The 12,886-nt window shown below is 43.2% G+C and overlaps 2 protein-coding genes across 4 annotated transcripts in view; one reads left to right on the top strand and one right to left on the bottom strand.

Annotated features, from left to right (window-relative positions):
* The first annotated feature begins 30 nt into the window (after nucleotides 1-30).
* ribc1 (RIB43A domain with coiled-coils 1) lies at nucleotides 31-6,877 on the top strand. Its single transcript, XM_056384576.1, has 8 exons — nucleotides 31-296; nucleotides 657-875; nucleotides 1,049-1,266; nucleotides 1,389-1,503; nucleotides 1,802-1,920; nucleotides 2,540-2,776; nucleotides 4,181-4,347; nucleotides 4,500-6,877. Exons 2-8 carry the CDS (start codon nucleotides 677-679, stop codon nucleotides 4,579-4,581), a joined length of 1,137 nt encoding a protein of 378 aa, XP_056240551.1. The 5' UTR covers nucleotides 31-296; nucleotides 657-676; the 3' UTR covers nucleotides 4,582-6,877.
* l1cama (L1 cell adhesion molecule, paralog a) overlaps nucleotides 4,760-12,886 on the bottom strand; it is a 40,174-nt gene continuing 32,047 nt past the window's right edge. For 2 of the 3 annotated variants that reach the window (XM_056384573.1, XM_056384575.1), the window contains 13 exons: nucleotides 12,634-12,831; nucleotides 12,474-12,544; nucleotides 12,149-12,374; nucleotides 11,916-12,031; nucleotides 11,302-11,518; nucleotides 10,867-10,989; nucleotides 10,394-10,570; nucleotides 10,196-10,309; nucleotides 9,952-10,101; nucleotides 9,392-9,523; nucleotides 8,321-8,393; nucleotides 8,141-8,152; nucleotides 4,760-7,755 (listed from right to left, as the gene is read on the bottom strand). In XM_056384573.1, coding sequence (XP_056240548.1) covers nucleotides 7,494-7,755; nucleotides 8,141-8,152; nucleotides 8,321-8,393; nucleotides 9,392-9,523; nucleotides 9,952-10,101; nucleotides 10,196-10,309; nucleotides 10,394-10,570; nucleotides 10,867-10,989; nucleotides 11,302-11,518; nucleotides 11,916-12,031; nucleotides 12,149-12,374; nucleotides 12,474-12,544; nucleotides 12,634-12,831 — 1,871 coding nt within the window. In that variant the 3' untranslated portion in view covers nucleotides 4,760-7,493. The remainder of the gene's footprint in view (nucleotides 7,756-8,140; nucleotides 8,153-8,320; nucleotides 8,394-9,391; nucleotides 9,524-9,951; nucleotides 10,102-10,195; nucleotides 10,310-10,393; nucleotides 10,571-10,866; nucleotides 10,990-11,301; nucleotides 11,519-11,915; nucleotides 12,032-12,148; nucleotides 12,375-12,473; nucleotides 12,545-12,633; nucleotides 12,832-12,886) is intronic. The other variant, XM_056384574.1, reaches the window with a different exon arrangement.

The following is a 12,886-nucleotide window of genomic DNA, read 5'->3' as shown; positions in this document are numbered from 1 at the left end:
TCTCGCGAGACGCAGTTAAATTGCCCGGAGTACAACTGTGTTGTGTAGAAGGCCCCAGTAACGATAAAGTAGTATCGCTTACATTATAGATTATGTTTATTCTAGAGAGAATATGTGTTTTGTACAAGTGCACCAGTCACCGTCTATTTGATTTATTTCTTATATAGCATAATATGTTGAGATGTTACCATGGTTACCAAGGGCATCCAAACACAACAGGACTCGAGCAGTGAAGCAGCTTCTTTGGTATCCACATCCACATTGGTCTAAAGTCTTCAGATTAATTGAAAATTGAGGTGAGTGTTTGCTTTAGATCTATGAGAACTGCCTGTCTTTAAAGAAAATACAGTTGAATTGAAGAACTTGCTTCAAGCCTATATAGTCACCTCTCAGGGAAGCCTCTCCAAGTTTTTCTGTGCGATGTTGTCAGGTACAAATTAATCCACCAGTGTGTGCTTGTTAACTCAGGACAATAATCTATCTCCAACTGTAATGGTAGCTTTCATTGGATGGAACTAAGAAGCCTACATTTAGTATTAGTACTGCACTTAAGTACAATTTTGAGGTAAAAGTGCAGTCAGAGTATCCCACCCTATTTTCGAAGCAGTTTCAAGTATTTTCTAAAACAGTCACATTTATGTGTCTCCTCCCTCCAGGCTCACTAGAAACGGTGACCATGTACAAAGTGGATTTGCCTGTAGATCAGTCCATTGAAAAGGCTGTGGAGAGGCGAAGGTCTGCAGCGACAGCTCGCAAGGCCAGAATCTTCAACACCAGGCTACGTGTGATGGGCCTCGACCTTGATGCTCTGAATCAACAAGTCCAGGAGAAAAATCATAAGGAAAACATGGAGAAACAACGACACAAAGCTTTCGGTAAACTGTGGGTGATAGAAGAGGCAGGGAGGGGCCAGAATTAGATTAAATTCACCCAGGCACATCACTATGAATACTGGATTCCCTTTAAGAATATTGACTCCATTTATAAAATCACCCTTAACCACTAATGAGCATTGATCCCAGGTGTATTTATTTTCATTATATTGCAGATAAGCTGAGAGAGTATCATGATGACATACTGCTGCAGCAAGACATTGATGAAAGAGAGAGGCGGGCAGCTTTGCACACCGACCTGGCCCAGTACTGGACCAGTCAGCAGCGTGTGGAGGACTCTGATGATGCTGATCTCAAGTGTGGCCTGAAGGGGGCATTTGGGATCACCATTCCAGAGGGTGAACTGGGGCCTGCCAGCATGCAAATCTTTCAGGTAGGCTCCCTGTGATTGGCAGGTGCATGGTGTGCATCAGGAGCAGTGGAACAAAATCCAGCAAAGGGTTAAATAAATAATCACATTATCCCTTGAGCACTGTGTCCTTGTTTCATGTACAGGGAGAGGGTATCAGAGAGGAGCAAACGAGGAGAGAACAAATGAAACAGACAGAGAGAGATCTGCGCGCGCAGAAGGAAGACAATGCAATAAGACACATGGGAAACAAGCACAAAGGTGAAAGGAGACAAGCACGCACACAGGAACACCCACACACGGTGTAATCACTGATGAGCTTACACACTGTATGCTATAGCTTCTGTAAATCACACACATGCTTCATGCTTTCCTGCACAAACAATCACACACTCCTACGCACAGCCCTGACTACCAGGTGGCATTGATGGATGCTCATCCCAGAAAGCCGTTATGTATGTGTGAGTGTGTTGTTGAAGAGCTTTGTGCAGTGGGTAATGGCTAACGCAGGTGTGAAAAACACAAAGTAGGTGATTTCCAACTCGTGTGTGTGTCACAGAGATGCTTGTGAGCAGAGAGCTGGTGCACCAGGACCTAAGGGGGGTTGAGCAAGCGGCTCAAGAGGAGGAGTTTAAGAAAGCTGCCCGCATCGCATACGACAACTACAATCAAGCTCTGGTACAGTACATGCATGTGCACACACAGATGGACACATTCACACTCACACACAGACACACAACACCTGCTGATGTGAATGCTCAAAGCGAAATCCAGTGGGGTTTTCAGCTGAGACATGGTCTTCTCAGGTGGGATTTTAAAATTAAAATTGCTAATTGAAAATGCTAAGTGAGGCATGCACACACTTGCTGCATGAAGGCGGCCATCATATTTGGTGGTACCAAGCAACATGGATGGTTAAACTGCTTTGATGTATGCGGGGGCCTTGTCTGTTTTTAAAAGCCTCCACTTAGCTCTCCCCTCATTTGCCTGAATGCACTCAACCGAATCCTCCATTGGGAGCCATCATTACATGTCCTTCAGGTCATGGTATTTTTTGACAGTTTTGTGGTTTCTCTAATAACCACTCACATGCATGATGCACAAGCAAATGCAAGTGACTGATTTGATCTCTCAGGAGGACATTCACCATATGGCTGATTCTTGACTGTAAGCCAGAAGTAACCACATACAAGAGGTTGGGTTTCGTAAAACTGCTGCTATTCCAGTCATCAAGGGAATGATCAATCAACTGTCCCTGGATCTCTGGCAAGGCCTCACCAAGACCTGTTCCCCACAGGCTGCAGAGCGGGCAGAGAAACTGAAGCAGCAGCACAGGAGGGAGGAAAGGGAGAACCTTGCAGAGGTGTGGCACACACTGACGTCTGACATGATGACAGAGTGTGCAGAAACAGCAAAGAGAGAGGTGGGAGGAGCCAAGCCCCCCCGGGTTCTGACTGACAGGTGGAAGGGGATGAGCCCCGAGCAGCTGAGCACCATCCGTGGGGAGAGAGAGGAACAGTGCCGTGAGAGACAGGTACTGGAGTTGCCCTTAAACACAATGCACCTCCCATACACAAATGTGCAATTCATGGACAGGTCACATCTTACTCTGCTCCAAGCTCCACCTCAGTTCTACCTCTCTGCACATTTCCTCCAAATCTGTGGTTATAAAAAATTTAGATTTATGACCCCTTAAAATAAAGTCACAGATGGCTCATAAATTAAGGGAAAAAACTACATAAAATGTCTGAGTAAGGTGTTGAGCGGCCATGAGCCTCAAGACTCCAGCATTCACATTCATATTCCCTTATTTAGTCTTTTGATGGTGAAGTGCTGTTTAACACACTTGTTCAAAACGTCCCATTGGTTTTCAGTATAGTTGAGATCTTGTGATTGTGAAGGCCATAGCACATGATTTACGTAATGTTCAAATTCATCAAAACATTCAGTGACCCATTGTGCCCACTATGGATCTGAATTCATTATGTTTCTCTGCTAATTTATTCAAGTTTTCCCTTTTAATTTGAAACCCATCTCTATGTCTACTTGTTAGTCTGTCTTCACAGAATACTTAGTTATTATTCTTTGTCAGATTAAAAAAAACTTTTCAGAGGCCTAAAGTGATAAAAGGATCCAGTGCTTCAAGTTTGAAAAAAATTAACCTAATTTTATTCAGCAGAAAAAATGTCTGCCTTCTTATCCTATTAACCATCTCGGAAGCCCTCGGATTTATCTTGCAACCTTTTGGTCAGGTCCTAACCCCCACGTTGTGAACCACTCAAGGTCGTAGGTTTGCATATGGAAGGTAGGGACATGGTCCTACCAATATTTTGGGAGGACAAAATTGTCCCTACCAATATTTGGTGAACTCGTTCACACTATGTTTGGAGTGAAGTCACTACGTCTCCAAGACATGGAGCTATCTGAAGGCTCACGTCATGTGAGAGTATCATCGTGATAGTCACAAGAAAAATGTCACTTGATGTTATTTAACCATGTGAACTAGAGTTATCTAGTAAGCTAACCCTGGCTTCTGTCTTCTGTAGGCTAGCAGTCTGGTTGCTAGCAGGAGTACACATAAAATGTTGGTTCTATCAAAGTATGAGTTTAATGTCTGTTGAAAAATCCCATGAAAATGTCACCATGAATACTATGACATTTGCTTATGCCTTACTATACTATGACTCACATGTACATATATTACATTTGTGTATGGGCATTCCTGAACGTAATTTCAGACCATATGTTAATAAACCATTTGGTTGACGGCATTAAAAAGCCAACCTCTTTGTTTTGGAGGGGTGGTGGGGTTGTTGCATCCCTACCAATGTTGAAACCAAACCACTCCATAAAAACTAAAAATGTGTTAAATCTGGTGTTCCACACAGCAGTTCCACTTAGGTTTAGCATTTAGACCTTTATTTCTTGCCATCTTTAGAGACAACAGGACACTAAGAGGATTCAGGATGCAGCGTGGGACCTTCAGCTCCTGAAGCTGTCCAGCGAAGCAGAGGAGAAGGAGACAAGAGCAGCAGAGCTGAGGAGACAGAGGAGGATTCAGATGGACCAGTACAACATGCAGCTGGCCAGAGAGCAGCAGGCATAGTGAGCACTGCACATATACAGCAAATACACTCACTATCCAGGCAGTATAGTCGTATTTTGGATGTAGGTGATAGTGTAGAATTCAGATTTAAATAACCATTTTTGGAGTAAGTTAATGACTGTGTGTTTATTTGTGTGTCTGTCTCCCTCAGTCAGGAGTACCTGAACAAGAAGCTATACACCAACAAACCCACTAAGGACTACTTCTATCAATTCAACACCAGCTCCCGCTGACCATCACACACCTTGCACAGGCTTGTCCTCCTGTCACAATGTGCTAATAAAATCAATTGATTGTTATACTCGCACTCAATGAGAATTGAATCCTAATTAATCAATGCTTACTGCTTAATCTTAAGTGACACATATTCATTGATTTTATTGGCTGATACTGGTGACAATAAAGGGAACCTTTTTTGGTACAGATTGTTCCATGTACTTTATTTTTCAGTCATATATCCAGTTACAGTGGTAGATTCATAATGCAGTTACAGTTATATTGGCCCCATGGTACAAGTCCACCCAACTCCTGACGTTCACCCAAGATACATATAGATACCATCAGTCCCATTACGCTAATTGTGCACCCCACACACCACATAGAGGCACATCTCCACCCCAACAGGGACACACGCGCCGAGCCCCTCCCCTCCCCTCCCCTCTCAGGCATTGTTGTTTAAAGTCTGTCTGTCTGCCTTTTCTGAGTTATGAAGAGGCTTTTCTAAATGAACCAATTCACTTTTTGAAAGGGTTTTATCTTTTAACTATAAAAAGGGAGGAAAACAATGGTGGAAAAGCAAATGCCAGCATCCCTGGCTTTCCCCTCGACACATGAAAAGCAAAGAGTGAGTGGCAGTCGAGTGAGTATCTGTGTGTGTACACTCATTCCTCATTCAAAGCTAACATTTGCCCCGAACACTGACAAACACAGATGTTTAGCAGCAGATAGTCAAGTTAGAATATTGGCATATTTTGTGTCATTCATTGCTCCTGTATGAAAATAGATTTTTTTAAAAGCTTTATTTGTCCTGAGTGTGTCTGTATAACCAACAACAGGGAGCTTACACACACCTCCTTCAGTGCCACTAGCCATTTTAGACATCCCATATTCTTTACCTCAGGGGCTGTCAGGTGATGTTTGGACAGTGTCAAGCTTTTATTTGTGTAGGGAGAACTGAGACAGCAGCATTGCATATAGATGCTCCCTGTGGTGTGCACAAACTGGCTTGCTGCATCCCTGCTTCAAACAACTGCATCAGACAAAAACGCCACAGATATTCACTGCACTGCAATGCATTGCTGGATGATTATGGGCATGAATGCAATCTTAGCTTTCATCGTAATGTAAGTACTACTATCACTAAATGACACTAATGTACAATTTTTTGATTTTCAAATTTTGAAATGTTTGTAAACATCTACAGAACAATGTAGGATTTTTTTTACTTTTTTTAACTTTTTTTCTTTCCTCAACTATGAGCTAGTTTTGCTAAATCTGCCAAATCTTACTGCAGTCATTAGTCAAAAATGGAAAGTTTGAATTCATAGCAATAGTACAAAGAAGAAAAGGTACAGCTTGCAACATTTTAAAATTAAGTGATTTTAAACCTGCACATTTTTCACATTTTTTATCAAACATGGTGGGGTTCATCAAAACAATCTTTAAGGGTTGTATTTACATTCAGTGGGGAAAAAAAACTGTCCTTCCAGGTCATCTCATTACCATTCTTCTCTCTCCTGTACCTTGTAGCTCAGATTTCTTTTATCAGTAGCATGTAGATAAAATGTCTACCCAGCACTAAAAAGAAAATACATTCTCCGCGTTTGATGCAAATACCAACTGTTTGCCTTTATTATACATCAACTGGCAATCATTACGCCTGTCTGCAATGTCAGCTTGCATTGATGAAGGTCTGAAAATAAAACTTGAGAGAGTGTTTGCCCACAAGACTCCACTCTCTAATCTGTAATATACATAAATACTGCTCCTCAAACAATTTGCGTAGTATGAGATGAACAGGTATGAAAAGATTGTTAATTAGAGACAACAATGTTTTTAATACAGTGTAGAAAGAGACAAAGACAGATACAGAAAGCTACACATAGGTCTCGACACAAAAAATTACAATATCATTTCCAATTATGACATTACACTTCTGGTGGGAAGGCGAGAGAGTAATGACATCAATCTGGTGCTCTATGCAGACCCAGCAGGCACAGGAACATATAAGGAGCATGTACATATCTATAATACTGTATTATGGCTAAATAGATAGATGTAGATGCAGCTATATACACCAGATGCTACTCAGCATCTTCACAGCAAGTTCCCCTTAATGCATCCAATGTTATTTATAGTAAGAAACTTGGCTTCACTTAGTTTCAATGAAAACATCTTGATCTATGAAATATGTCAATAAAGAGAAGTCATGAGCTTTATATAAATAGTGTAGAACACAATATGAAAAAATGATGATAAAAATAAAAATGTCCGACAATGAAAAAGGATGTTTTTTTTTTGTTTTTGTTTTCAAACACATAAAAAAATAAAAATGTAAAAAAATGTCACTGGCACATACAATCTGAGACATCAAATGACGTTAGACACACAAAATCATGTGTGAAATAAGTCAAGACATGATTAATATCTACGTTATGAGACTTGGTACAGCAGCATGTGCTGTCTGTTTCCCCACGCTTCATCTTCCCCTTTCAGAGTACTACTCTGCGTCTCGATAGGACCACGCCAACAGCCCCTCTGATATTTCTACCTGTCCAGTATTCTGTCTTTATCTTTCTAAAGAATTGGTTGCTGAGAGAAAGAGAAAGAGAAGAAAGGGAGAGAAATGAATGTTAGTCGTTTAGATTTGTTGTAAACTACACAGATAAAGGAGGGTGAGGGGGTCAGAGGACATCTTCAGGTCAGTCAGACTTGTATCATGTTGTCCACTACTTTGGACACTCCTTTGGTCAAAATAGTCCAGTCGACTCAGATGACTGCCAAGGGCATCTGGATGGTCAATATATTGATTGTGTATTAGTCGTCAAAGTACAGATCAGCAAGTCAGTAAGGAACAAGAGCATATGGGCACGAATGTGTTGACATGTTTTGGTCTGATGGTCCCCGATGGATGGGTGTGGGGGGGTTAATCGAGGATGGTGACTGAGTTGGGCATGCCGTTAGTGGCTGAGGAGACGGTGGTGGGGTTGAGCGGAGAGCTGTCTGGCAGGCCGTGGAGCACCTCCGGGCCCTCGCTGGGCCGACTGAGCTGGCTGACCAGAGACTCATCCATGTTGAGCTCCGTGGTCATGGCACTGCTGCCGTTGAAGTCAAGGTTGTCCTCGCTGCACAGCTTGCTCTCCTCGCACAGGGACGCCTGGCTGGCCGTGTGTTTCTCCTCAAGATCACTGAAGTACGTGAGCAAGAAATATTATCATAAGGCACGTAAAAAACTTAATACGATCTGATCACATCTTTATGAGCCTTCAGCATGCCAACATCCAAGCTGAAAATACAGAATACTACAACTACGACTATTTTGATAATCAGCTAATCTTTTTTTTTCAAACAAAATTACTAAAAACAAATTGATAGTCCCAAATTCTCAAATGTGATAATTGGTAAATTGAATATCATTGGGTTTAGGGTATTTTCACTGTCTTCTAATGTTGTATAGACCACATGATTCATTATATACATAATATATTACACTATGATTATTATAGGCAAAGCAGTAGGTGAAGCACTGGCAGGGGACAATAAATAATAATAGCAAATCACATCACAGCATACCTTTCTAGAGATCTGCAAAGCAGGGGCAGGCATTGGGGAAAGAGGGACAGTGAAAGGAACACAAAGGGTTAGGAAAAACAGCGCTGAGGGAATAAGGGCTGTGTTGGGAGTTAGAATGTAAAGGATCTATAGAAACATTATGTGAAACTCAAAGAAATGATATGCGCTCAGATAACAAACCTGTACTCTCCAAAAGTCTCATCTTTCATAGGCCGTGCCTCCGAGTCCATCGGACCCTCTTCTTTATCTTTCACTGAGGGGGAGAGAGATTATTGGATTTCATTATCAGTGAGATCTCAACCATGTCTCTCTCTAAGCCACTGTCTCAGACATCGATAATGACATCCTGTCAGACAGCAAGATAGCACCAAGTTTATGTACGTGGAACACAAGTATTCTCACTATCTGTGGACAATCAGTTAATTTATGTTGTTTATAGTTTTTCTTTTGACTCAATTTCTTGTCTGTTTTTCAGCGTAATAACTACCATTATGAATATTACTTTAAAATGTTAAGGCTATTTAAATAATTAGTTGTTCAGAAGTATGATGCCAGTGGGTATGGTCAAATACGGTCATGTCTTTAGCACAGACAGAGCCAGCCACTTGTGTCTCCTCGCGTAGGAAGGGATGAAAGGCTGGTGTTTCTCTCTGACCAGTCAGACGCTGGCCTGCAGGTTGCATTTACTCTTGTGGTTTGTGATTATTATTTCACGGGTCTTTTCAGGGCAGAGCTTCTTCCTTACTATCAAAGGAAGGAAGTGTAAGCTTAGAGGTCCGCTTCACTACATGTTTGATGTGAAGGCTGCAAGGGGAGAAAGTCGGCAAAGTGAAACCGGCCATATATTTGGAGTTGGAGCCACTATAAGAATTAGAGAGTGAGGGGAGCTGTTCGGGGAGCATTTTAAACACGGTGTAATCTTATTTTACTGTCTTCTTTCCAGTCAGAATAATCGTGTTTACTGTGGTACTTTCCTGTAAGTGCTTGGTTTCTTTTTCTACTGCAGTGTCATTTTCACTATCAGGCATTTTTACGGCTCCAGACCGGCAGTGTTACCCACAAAGTGTGTCATTTGTATAACACTGCATTGCTCTTACACACACAGGCTTTGAAGGAGAAACAAATACAGTAATTTCTGCTAAACATTCGCTCAAGGCTTCGATGATTCGTCAGCACCAAACAGATTCTTTCAAACTGTTCAACATCTGTACTGATGAATACTTAACACTCATCATGGAGGGCCGCACTTGCCTGAGTACTTTCCCCCTTTACTCCTCTTGATGAAGCAGAGGATGAGTAGTATCAGCAGCAGCAGCACGATGGCGCTCACGACGCCAATGAACCAGCCCTGTGTTGCAAAGCTTGGCTTCACCTCTGTCACGCCTTCAAATGGAAAAACAAGAGGGGGTGGGGGGTAGAAAGAGAAGAGAGGGAGTTTTTTTGTGATGGGGAAACGGGATGAAAGTACAAGAGCAGTGAAAAGGATGAAATGGGAAGGAGAGAGATAAAAGACGGAGCTGAATCTAGAGCAAAAGAGACAGAGCAATATGCTTTCTGACAGGGTGACATTTCACCGGGGAACCAAAGAATACAGCAAAATACCACAAACAAACACAAGTAATGGATCATTTCATATGGCTAACCAAGCTCTCGTTTCACAGACGTCTTTGAAAGCACTTCACAGGCAGTGCTGGAAACTGCAAGACACTCTCAGTAGGAATTGGCTTTATATTTAGATGTGGGAAGCCCAGAGGAGAGCGCAAAGAAGATGAAAGAAAAGAGGATGAATGAAAGCAGAACGCTCATAGTACCTGTTCCTTCTGTCTCAATGTCAGTGTCCCAGAAGGTGGTGTTGCTGTAGATGAAGAGTAGACGATATTGAGAGCCAGGAGTGAGGCCCTGGAGCTGGTAGAAAGACTGAGAGGAGTTCACCTTCTCCGATTTCTTCCAATCGCTGCCACCTGCAGAAACACAACACACACCTCTGTTTCTTTTTTTTGTTGCTCGGGATTGTGAAACTATTCCCTATGCACATATTAGCGGTAAATATCATACCATTCTTGTTGATGTAGTGGATCTGGAAGCTAACATTCCTGTGTCTCTTTTTGACCACCCAACTGAGGTTAACCGCGTTTTCCCCCACGGACAGGTTGATGTTAGCAGGAGGCGCTGAAATGCATTCAGACAGAGAGACTTCAATTCATCTGGTCCTGTACGAGTCGTATTTGTGACTGTGAAGAACGCGGGTTTTACCTCCATCCAGCGTGGTGGCACCCTCCCTCATGATGGGCTCCCCGTCCCCTGCAGCAGTGCGCCCCCTCAGGTAGAAGCGGTAGTGGCTGTGGCGGTCCAGGCTCTTCAGGGTGAGGTGGGTGACTGTGGGATCGTCTATTGTCTCTACCTGCATGGGGCTGTCATCACTCTCCACAACTGACCACAGCAAAGCCAAAAAAAACCTTCCATCAGTACTTGGTCTTCAACACATCGTTATGGGTGACACATTGTTCTGGGTGACATGTGACTGACTGATGAGCATCATTAGGGGTTATGCTTTTGACATTTTCCTGGTGTTATTGATTTAGCTGGATGTATTGTGTGGTGTTATTCACTTTACTGATTTTTTGCACTGATGTTTTTAAAGCCACATAACCCACGAACCCATTCAAACAAAAGCTTTTCCTGTATGTGCACTAGATGGAAAAGGATTAAATGTAAACAATGCTCACTCCGTTGGTATTGCAGCAGATAGCCAATGAGGACTCCATTGGGCTGGCCAGGAGGCGTCCAGTGGAGGGTCATTTCTGACTCTGAGGGGCTGTCCAACATCAGGGACATGGGAGGACCAGGAACTAGCAGGAACACAAACAGGCCTGATTAAAATGGCCTTGATTCAAAGGGCATTATCATACTATTTTGATCTACTGTCACCTTTTTTATCCAGATCCTAGCCGCTCAATGATATCTACCCCTGCATCATTTTAACCCTCCTTCTATTCAGTGCCCTCCACCCAGCATCATTCCCCTCCCTCCCTTCCTTCCATCTTGCTCCATCCTCTGTAATTGAACCTCTTCACCCACTTTATCTATCACCTCTCCCCCTTTTCAGCCTTGCCGCCCCTCCCTCTTCCACCTCCGCTTGTTCCCCTCTTCCTCATTCTCACCTCCCTCATCGGTCTTGAAGGACAGTGTCTCCGAGGCAGGTCCCTCTCCCTTGCTGTTGAACACGGTGACGGCCACGGTGTAGTGGGAGTACGGTCTGAGATCACTGATCACCTTCTTCTCCTCGTTAGCCCCAGTCTCCTCCACCACAGTGCTTTCTAACTCCTTGGCCCTCCGGCCTCTGTGATGGCCCCTGGAGCCAGTTCTGGTCAAGTAGATCTGGAGACATTAAAATCAGTGGAGACAAATGATGAAAGAGGAAATCATCTCAAATTTTATAAATATTTCATACACGTCTTCTACTTAAGGCAATTCATATTACGACTGTGCAGAGTGATGGGGTATGGCTCGGACGTTGAATGGAACATGCATCAAAGCCCAAAGAGAGAGGAAAGTTAAGCAGTGAGAGTGTGATACATTTTGAAGGTGAGATCAACTAAAATAAAAAATAAAAAAAGGCTCTATTCTTCACAACCTTGAGAACTAAAGAGAACTCTGAAGCCTCTGCCAAGCCAAGACGTGGCTGCCCCCTCCATAAACCCAAAATATGTATTATTCATGAGGACAGGGGCTGAATATGTTAGGCCAAACAACAAAGGAGATACAGGATCAGTACCTTGTATCCCAGCAGGTGTCCTCTGACCGTCTCTCTGTCTACTGCTGCCCAGGTCACTTTGATGGTAGTGCTGTTCATTAGTACAACACCCACATCCATCGGAGCCTCCAATGGAACTAGAGACGGACGAGAAGGAGATAGATGAGAAAGAATATTAAGTCGACATGTTCCCAGTAAAAGGAGAGCGTATTGCTGAGAAACTGTTTTGCAATTGTATGTCTTTAATATCTTACCATCTTCTCCTGAGTAGCCAATGACCGGGTCCGGCTCGGGTCCCTGTCCCATCTCATTGACAGCCTGAACTTTGATCTCAAATGCAGAGAAGTTGCCAACGTCACTGACAGTGAATGGTGGTGCCGTTGTGTAGTTGATGTGCCAGTTGGGACCGCTGCCCACCGCTCGCCTCCACAGCACCATGTACTTGAAGTCAGGTCCATTGAAGTTGCGTTTGTCCATTGCCTGTAGTGATGGGAACAGCAGCCGATAAGACGCAAAACCCTTTTTTAAAATTTGTTTGGTGGTGCTTCAGAATATCGGACGTTCAGGTAATAGGTGTACCTCCCAGGTGATGACCAGAGTGTCTAGGTCTGTGGACTCACTCCTGACATCTTCAGGGTTATTGTCTGGAACTGTGAAAAAACAGCTCAGCGTTGTATTTCTCGCAGTGTGTTCAGTGTGACAATGAAAACTTGTTCTGAAAAAAAACACTGGCTCTTACCTTCAGCAGGTGTGTTGTGGATTTCAGATGGCTTGCTGGGGTCGCTCTTGCCCACATCATTGATGGCAATGACCCGGAAACGGTAGGACATGTAGGGCCACAGGGGGAGGCTTGCACGCTCTTCGCCCCCTCGTACTCTTTTCAGCTCCTCCCAACCTCTTTCCTTCGAACCTTGGTCCTCAAACTCAACCACATATTCTGCAGACAAACAGAGTCAAGGACTGATGAGAAAAAACACAGTGAGGAAGAAATA

This window comes from Seriola aureovittata, chromosome 9 (assembly GCF_021018895.1).
Source record: "Seriola aureovittata isolate HTS-2021-v1 ecotype China chromosome 9, ASM2101889v1, whole genome shotgun sequence".
NCBI classification, from domain to species: domain Eukaryota; kingdom Metazoa; phylum Chordata; class Actinopteri; order Carangiformes; family Carangidae; genus Seriola; species Seriola aureovittata.
This window is presented reverse-complemented; position numbering and strand designations above follow the sequence as displayed.

What these genes read in the sequence shown, in the direction of transcription:
- ribc1 (XM_056384576.1), top strand. Translation starts at nt 677, where the DNA reads ATGTACAAAGTGGATTTGCCTGTAGATCAGTCCATTGAAAAGGCTGTG. An exon ending in ACAACTACAATCAAGCTCTG is followed by an intron (nt 1,921 to 2,539) that starts GTACAGTACATG and finishes TGTTCCCCACAG; the next exon opens with GCTGCAGAGCGGGCAGAGAA. An exon ending in AACAGTGCCGTGAGAGACAG is followed by an intron (nt 2,777 to 4,180) that starts GTACTGGAGTTG and finishes TGCCATCTTTAG; the next exon opens with AGACAACAGGACACTAAGAG.